The following is an 8,643-nucleotide window of genomic DNA, read 5'->3' as shown; positions in this document are numbered from 1 at the left end:
TCGTTCATTCAATTTTCGTGAATTCGAACATTGTTTCCTTTTAACCCGGAAACAATGTTCGAATTCAAAGTGCGTCAAAGTGCAGTGTATTTAAAACCGGATGTAATGGAGATATTATCCAGTGGTGTGAGCTATGCTCTTCAGTGAGAACTGGAGGTGAAAGTTTTTTCCGCAGCGTTTGTCCCCGCCAGAAATAGTTCCGTAGTCCTACGTTTCGGTCGAGTTTGGCACCCCACTCTCCTAAATTTTTTAAACTTTGTGGCTACTATCCAAAATCACAATTTCCATTTTTAGATGACCAATTTTAATTACGACTGATTTTTTATAAAGAGGAATCCAATATAATCGACCATTTATAGGTAAAATTATCCCTTGTTGAGTAATCAATGATAGTTCATAGGAAAAATAATATTTTAAATACGTCGCTCAAAAATTTTGCTCGAAAATTGAATTCAATATTGAAAATCTTGATAACTCGAAACAAGTCCCCCTCGATATTTTTAAACATATTGTTATTCTAAAATCCTTTAAATTTAACAAAGTTTGTCGTACAGTGATGCCAAAATGAAGATATAAATAAAAAAAATCAATACTTTGCGAAATCGAAATCGTAAATAAACAAATTTGAAAAATTAATGTTTTCGTTTTAATAAGTCCGACACAGCATTACTCTACGTCACTATTTGTCAAATTGAAAGGGGTTTCCAATAAAATAACGAACAAACGAACATTATTTACTAGTGCCGCAAAGATGTCAAAGTTTTAGTTTTTTTACGGTTTTCAAATCATCCAAGGCGAGATCTACATAAAATCGGGGTTTAAAAAAAATAAATAAATAAAAAAATTAATGCCAAATGTCTTCAAATTGCATGAAATGTCGAGATTTACCGCCGAACGCCTGTTTCACCACCCTACTATTGTGAAGTTTTGGACCGATTGAGAACAAAAGGCCAGGTTTATTGACGAAAGGAGTGTTCCTCATCCACGAGAATGCGCGGCCCCATTCTGTTCGTGTAACTCAAGAGCAATTGAAAAAATTTAAATGGACTGTGTTCGAGCATCCTTCTTACTCCCCAGACCTCGCCCCTAGCGACTATCATTCATTACCGGTGATGGAACAGGCGTTCGGCTTTCAACGATTCGATAACACTGAAGAAATTCGTGACGCAGTTACATCGTACTTCAAAAAGTTGGACGCTACGCACTTCGTGCTCGGAATAGAAAAGCTCGTGCCACGCTATGAGCTTTTTTATATTTAACAATAAACTTACTCAAACCCGATTCGAATAATCGCACAACTCACGTTTTTTTTATTTTATTTAACTCGAATCACCTTGAAAATTTCTGGAAACAGAAAAAGTGTAAAAACGAAATCACTTTGTTTTTTTTCAATTATACCTAAAAAAATCTGATCACTAAACTTTCACTTTTTTGAACTGTTTCGCTCGGCGGCTCAGAATAGAAAGATCGATTATGGTATTCTTCCCGATTGCGAAACCTTTCGAATCTTCTCATTAATCCTGTCTCTACTTCCGGTTCTGACATTATTCTTCAGGTATTCGTTAATCTAGAATCTTCGAGGACTTCTAATATCTTGATAGATTCTTCTGAGTGTCTGATTCTGTCAGTGCGGGAGATCTACAAGTAGGTGTAACTCAAATAAATCGAATAATCTTCTTGAAACGACCTACTCGTTCCAAGTCTGCTAATGCGATCGTAAATTCAAGCCTAATTCTAGTTTAACTTGACGGATACGAGGAATCATAAAACAAAACAAAACATTAGTTAAATTCATATATTTATATCATTCATTTGGCTTTTTACAAAACCAAAAAATATAATCACAGAACGTTTCACGAGTGATTGGAGGTCATATATTAATATTTGGAGTAAATGGCTGGTGCACCGTAAACTGCTGGCAAGCTATGGGAGTAAACCGATTTGGCCAGTTGAGCGTAGCCAAGAGTGGGAACAGCATCAATGTAGGCGTTCTTAATAAGTGGAGTGCCATAAGTCAAAGCTGGGGTAGCATAATTCAGCGCTGGAGCAGCATTGATGTAGGCAGCTTTGGTGATTGGGGCAGCAGCATAGCCAAGTGTCGGAGCAGCATAGGTTAGGGCTGGGGTAGCAACAGCAGCGGTTTGGTAAACGATATTCTCGACTGGAGTTTCGACTAGAGTCTTTCTGACAGCGGGAGCGTACACTTCCTGTGCGACTGGTTTGTTGTGGTACTGGGTGAATTTTTGGTACGAGTATCCTGTTGGGATCTTCTTTTCAATGTTTCCAACATGAGTGATGGTTGGCTCTTCGATGATATTCTTCTGGTAGGCGATTTCCTTCTGGGCCACAATAGTCGGGACGGCAGCATAATGTCCGTAGGAAAGTGGGGCAGGGGCAACCCAAGGAGCTCCAGCAGCGGCAATGGCAAGAACAGCAGACAACACCAGCAATCGGAACATTTTGACGGATTTTTTTTCCTAAGGAGGTTTGTTTGTTAACGGCTGAACACTGACTGTGTCTCTTGGACGGTTTGGACAATTATATATATACGTGAGTAAATCGAAAACCCAAACTCATGCGCAAAAGTGATGTACATTCAAAATGGTTGAAATCTATTTCATTGAATTTTGAAATGTGACGGATGGCCGGAAAATTGTCAATTCAGTGTGAATTGCAATACATTCACATATTGGCCTTCAGCTGGTGCAGGAACTAAGAACACATTATACTTACAAATGCAATAGTTGTGAAATTCAGATATTCTTAAAACACACAAGTAATACAACATACTTAAGGAAAATTTGCTACAGAAGATCAAACAATTGTCCTCATAAAATACCTTTTTAATTAAATAAATATTGTCAACACATGTTTGGTATTTAATGCATCGAACAAAAATTGTGTACGGAAAACTGTGAGTCTCAATTGAAACGATTTCTAACCGTTAACCTTGTTTACCGCTTTCACACATGAATGACTTGCCGGTGAATTGCAATATTTCCTTGCTATATATTTTTGTCCAAACAGGAGATGATACACAGTCAGTGTTCGATCGTTCAGCTCTCATCAGTTATCAGTTATTCAATACAGACCATCTTAGAAACAACTCGTCAAAATGTTCAGCTTGGTGGTGTTGTCTACTGTCCTTGCCGTTGCCGCTGCCGGAGCTCCTTGGGTTGCTCCAGTTGCCTACGAACATTATGCTGCCGTCCCGACTGTTGTGGCTCAGAAGGAAATCGCCTACCAGAAGAATATCATCGAAGAGCCAACCATCACTCATGTTGGAAACATTGAAAAGAAGATCCCAACAGGATACTCGTACCAAAAGTTTACCCAGTATCACAACAAGCCGGTCGCACAGGATGTGTACGCTCCAGCTGTCAGAAAGACTCTAGTCGAAACTCCAGTCGAGAATATCGTTTACCAAGCCCCTGCTGTTGCTGCCCCAGTTCTAACCTATGCTGCTCCATCCTTAACCTATGCTGCTGCCCCACTCACCAAAGCTGCCTACATCAATGCTGCTCCATCCTTAACCTATGCTGCTGCCCCACTCACCAAAGCTGCCTACATCAATGCTGTTCCAGCACTGAATTATGCTGCGCCAGCTTTGACTTATGGAACTCCACTTCTCAAGAAGGCCTACATTGATGCTGTTCCCGCTCTCAGCTACGCTCCACTGGCCAAATCAGTTTACTCCCATGGTTTGCCTGCTGTGTACGATTCACCAGCCATTTTCTCCAAATATTAATATGTGACTTCCAACCAGTTGTGAAACGTTCTGTGATTGTATTTTTTTGGTTTTGTGAAGAGTCAGATGAGTAATAGAAATATATGTGAATATAACTAATTTTTTTTTCTTTGTTTTATGAATCCGCGTATTCGCTAAGTTAACCTTTTCTGGTCGTTTGTCTGCTCTCAGTCACCCCAGGAAGGGAACATGCTAAATACTTTGTTGTACGATATAATAGTTTACATTTTTTTCTAAACGAATTTTAATGTCTAGTGAACTTTTTCAGGAATGTACACGGAGTTTCTATGAATAATAGGTGACGATACTCAGTATAAATATTATTAGCGTGGAAAGCTAACATGATCTCTTTTAAGGGAAATCAATTCCGACCGCAAAGGGTTAAACCATACTTGATAATCATATGTTTCTAAACTTTTTGAGCTCGTAGTTATGGGACCGATATTTTCCCATTGCAAGCAATACATTTCCATCGATCAACATGGATTCATGCCGAAGCGTTCTACCACAACGAATCTTCTCTCTTTCACAACGTACATATTCGATGGAATGTCCAATGGTATGAGCCAAACGGATGCTATCTACACCGACCTGTCAGCCGCTTTCGACAAAATCAACCACGATATTGCAGTGCAAAAGTTAGACAAGCTTGGTGTCAGCGGAAATCTCTTGCATTGGTTGAAATCCTATTTGACCGGACGCTCTCTCACGGTGAAAATTGGCGATGGCCTCTCTGTTGAATTTTCGGCTACATCAGGAATACCTCAGGGAAGTCATCTCGGTCCCTTGATTTTTTTGATCTACTTCAATGATGTAAATCTAGTATTGGAGGGCCCTCGGCTTTCCTTCGCAGACGATTTGAAGCTGTTTTTCCACGTGAAGTCTGAGGTTGACGCATTATTTCTCCAACGGCAATTGGAAATTTTCCAGATATGGTGTGTGAACAATCGTAAATATGACACTGAATCCGAATAAATGCTCAACGATCACTTTCTCAAGAAGAAAAGATCCAATTCATTTCGACTATCATCTTGATGGTGTTCCACTAGACAATGTCGAATGTGTGAAGGATCTGGGTGTTTATTTGGACACCACACTCAACTTCAAAGCACATGTCAACTACGTCGTAGGTAAAGCCTCCCGCAGCCTTGGGTTCATTATGCGTATTGCGAAAGATTTCACCGATGTCTATTGCTTGAAATCTCTATTCAGTGCTTTAGTCCGCTCTACGCTGGAATATTGCTCATCGATTTGGAATCCATTCTACCTGAATGGAGTCAACAGGATTGAAGCCGTGCAGAAACGGTCTATTCGGTTCGCTTTACGGCATCTACCGTGGAACAACCCTCATCAGCTTCCAAGTTACGAGAGCCGATGCCAATTAATAAGTCTAGAAACGCTACATGTACGGAGAGATCTAAACCGCTCCTTATTGATGTATGACGTCTTGATGGCTAGGACAGAATGCCCAGTGATCCTCGAAAACATCAATTTTAACATTCAATCTCGAACTCTACGAAACTACGTCTTCCTTCGAGTACCTTTCCGTCGTACTAGCTATGGATGCAACTCAGCCGTTCAAGGCCTGCAACGGCTGTTCAACAAAGTAGCTTCGGGTTTCGACTACCATATTTCACGAAGTGCGGTTCGGCGAAATTTCATTGTTATGATAAGAAATTTTCATTAATATCATTAGGACAAAAGTGTCTGTTGATTTACCAAATAAATAAATTTACCAAATAAATAAATCAGATTCTGCATTTTTCTGTTTATCAGTATTTTTCTGAAAGGAAACTGCTTGCTATGAGAGTCAATAAAAAATTCGTGATTTTGTCGTTTTCGAATGGTGGTTTTCCGCGGTGAAGTGTTTGGAAAAGGTTCAACATTTTTCGGGGACAAAGTTTCCAAATTAAAATCTATTTGTGCTGTAGACGCAATGCTGTATTACCCGATGAGTCAGTTGCTACCTCTGCTCCAGTAGGTGAAATCATTTGAGCATTCAAAATCCTTGTCCGAAAAAATCTTTGTTGAGAATGGATAGCAACCTGTCATTTTGAATCCAGCTGGGATATTACTCAAATTGGAAGAAGGATTATAATCCGATGCAACTATACCTGAAAGGTCGTGTATAGAAATAGTTTTTCCTGGATGGTTAGGTAGCCAATCGTTCTGGGAAACTTAGAGCTTTTGCTTGAAAGGGCCCATAACTGAAACATCCAACGTGTAAGCGATTGGTGACATAAAATGGAAAAGATACATGAATTGTGTAATTTTCTCGACAATATTTAATTATTTCCAAGTTTTTGACTTTTTGATTGATTTTTGATTTTTTGAAACTGATTCGTTTACGTTGCTTTTTGATACCTTTTTCAAATGTTCCAGAACATTGAGAAACAGTTTTCCCGACATGCAACCGTTAGTTGGGAAATTAGCAAAGACAATGGACCTAGTTGAACCACCTGTGAACTGGAATCATGAAAACGTTCTATTCTAAACTAGTTCGATAGCTCTTTCCATCTAATTTTCGTTGATACTGGTTCTATCGGTTTTCTTTTTGTAGTTTCGATCCATCATTAGGTCTGAGAATCAGACTACATCGATGTTTCTTAGTAAACAACAATCAGACACAAATTTTATGAGGTATTAAATAGTGTCCGAATGTGCCCCGTGAACAATGTCCGAATGTGCCCCACCACCATCCGAAGACAAATAATAATTTTATCTAATAAATATAACTTTATTTCCCCGTTGTATGCACGTTTTTTTCATTTCATATTAGTTACTAACTGAGGTGGTGTACTTAAATTTCTAAATGGTTCACAGAGGAATTAGGGAAATACTTACTACTTTAAGCTCAAAAGTTTCGAAACGTGTATGAAAAAGGGCACTGTGTTGTTTTCGTAAGTAATAAACGACCAGGAGATGTCAAACCATATGACAGCTGTTGGTGGAAGGGCTGTTAACCTACTTATATTTATAATTTGGTTGAAAATTGTACCACTTAATTTTTACAAGTGTTGTCCGAAACTGCCCCCGTCCGAAAGTGCCCCCCTTTCCTCTACTAAAAGCTAAAAAATAAAAAAATAACTAGACAAGTAACATTAAGCAGTTATCACACCCCCCCTTCATTAATCCAACAGACTAAAATAAAATCGTGGACACATCGGATTTCCATTATCCACAGTTAGCAGTTCCATTATGTAGGTTAGAATTAGGCTTGGGTTTGCTTAGCTGTCTGGGCTCGATCGCATTAGCAGACAGTTATCGGATCGGGAATCTAGTAAAGCAGGAAAGTCCTTGTGAATTCACGGCTGATACGGACATAGGTATGGAGTTCAATTTCCGATCGGTCATGATTTTTTTCGGGTTGGAATTTTCTTTAGCATGCAATGGAGGACATGCGCTCGCGTAATGATTCAATTTGTTCATTTAGTAAAACTGTGACAAAATCAGTTCGTTTTTTTAAATTTTTACTATCTTGCTTATTGTTTCATGCTATAAAGGGAAAAACTTAATGTTTAATCATCTTCAAGATAACTCGTTCAGCTAAAACCATTATTGGGTAATGAAGTGGGACGAAAGAAAACTACGTATTTTTGATACCGTCGATGGGGGTGAAACTGGGTCAAAAAAGGTACTTTTCGAACTTTTTGTTGAATAACTATCGTAAATTAGAGTAAAACACAATTATGATTACTTAGTAGAAATGCTCTTTAATGATGAACACTCGTAAGTGTTCAAGGAATTGTTGAATAATATTAATTTTTCACTGAACTATGATTAAATGAAAGTTAAAAGAAAGATTATTTGAGTTACGAAACTAGTGTCAATCCACCTAGAAATACGATGGAAATGTTTATATACAGCCATTCGATATTAAACCGATATAGTGGTTCTCAGATTTTCGTGAAAAGTGGTAGTTTTTTTTCTTAATCGCAAAACATTAGACCCGTATTTTTTATCATAGGGTGATCATTTCCATTTTAGGGTTGCCCAAAAAATCTATTTTTCCCATTTTTTCCAAAAATGACTTTTTTTTATTTCATAACTTTCGAACTACTGTACCGATTCGAATGATCTACATATCAAATTAAAAAGGTGACCATTTCCATTTAATGGTGGTTCGAAAGAGCATTTTTTTCTCATTTTTCCAAAAGTTGCTTTTTTTAAAAAAAACTCAAAGCTTTTTAACAACTGCACCGATTCAGATGATCGACATATCAAATAAAAGCCCATTAGCTAGTCTCGAAAAATAAAATTATATTTAAATAAAATTATATTCGAAAAATATTATATTTGCAGAAATTACGGATTTTAGTCTTTTATAATTATTGATTGTATTTTTTTATAGTTTACATTGTCTCGAGACCAAGGGCGCTGTATTTTTTTATATTTTTTTTCTTGAGAGCTAAGATTTTATTAGACAACATATCCAAAATTCAGAGATACGTTATTTTTTGTTCTTGAGTTTTTGAGATTTTTCAAAATTAACCGATGGTCCGAAAAATCATTTTTCCCGTTTTTCCAAAAATGACTTTTTTTTTAAATTCATAAATTTTTACTGGGCCGATTCAGATGATTTATATATTAATTTGTGCTCCCTTGGCCGAGTGGTTAGCGTCATTACTAACATGCCGGGTGTTCGGGTTCGATTCCCGTTCTGGTCGGGGGAATTTTTCGTCAAAGAAATTTCCTCCGACTTGCAATGTGATCACGCGTATTCTAGAGCTTGCCACTCAGAATGCATTCCAGGCGTGTTATTTGGTAATACTACGTTGAGACGGCGAAGTTCCTCTAGGAACGTTAGTGCCATTGAAGAAGATATATTAATTTGAATCCACATGAAACACCACATATGCATAAGAATTGGATTCTAGTCGCATAGATGTAGTCCA

General features: G+C 37.9%; 2 protein-coding genes across 2 annotated transcripts; one reads left to right on the top strand and one right to left on the bottom strand.

Annotated features, from left to right (window-relative positions):
- Positions 1-1,877: 1,877 nt before the first annotated feature.
- On the bottom strand, positions 1,878-2,486 carry LOC129766730 (cuticle protein 16.5-like). Its single transcript, XM_055767330.1, has one exon. It carries the CDS (start codon positions 2,457-2,459, stop codon positions 1,878-1,880), a length of 582 nt encoding a protein of 193 aa, XP_055623305.1. The 5' UTR covers positions 2,460-2,486.
- Positions 2,487-3,060: 574 nt separating this feature from the next.
- On the top strand, positions 3,061-3,748 carry LOC129766729 (cuticle protein 16.5-like). The gene has a single exon (XM_055767329.1). The coding sequence runs from the start codon at positions 3,116-3,118 to the stop codon at positions 3,746-3,748; it is 633 nt and encodes a 210-aa protein (XP_055623304.1). The 5' UTR covers positions 3,061-3,115.
- The last annotated feature ends 4,895 nt before the right edge of the window (positions 3,749-8,643 follow it).

The sequence above is a fragment of the Toxorhynchites rutilus genome, chromosome 2 (assembly GCF_029784135.1).
Source record: "Toxorhynchites rutilus septentrionalis strain SRP chromosome 2, ASM2978413v1, whole genome shotgun sequence".
NCBI classification, from domain to species: Eukaryota; Metazoa; Arthropoda; class Insecta; order Diptera; family Culicidae; genus Toxorhynchites; species Toxorhynchites rutilus.
The sequence above is the reverse complement of the archived record's forward strand: the minus strand, read 5'-3'. Positions and strand labels throughout refer to the sequence as shown.

What these genes read in the sequence shown, in the direction of transcription:
- LOC129766730 (XM_055767330.1), bottom strand. Translation starts at nt 2,459, where the DNA reads ATGTTCCGATTGCTGGTGTTGTCTGCTGTTCTTGCCATTGCCGCTGCT.
- LOC129766729 (XM_055767329.1), top strand. Translation starts at nt 3,116, where the DNA reads ATGTTCAGCTTGGTGGTGTTGTCTACTGTCCTTGCCGTTGCCGCTGCC.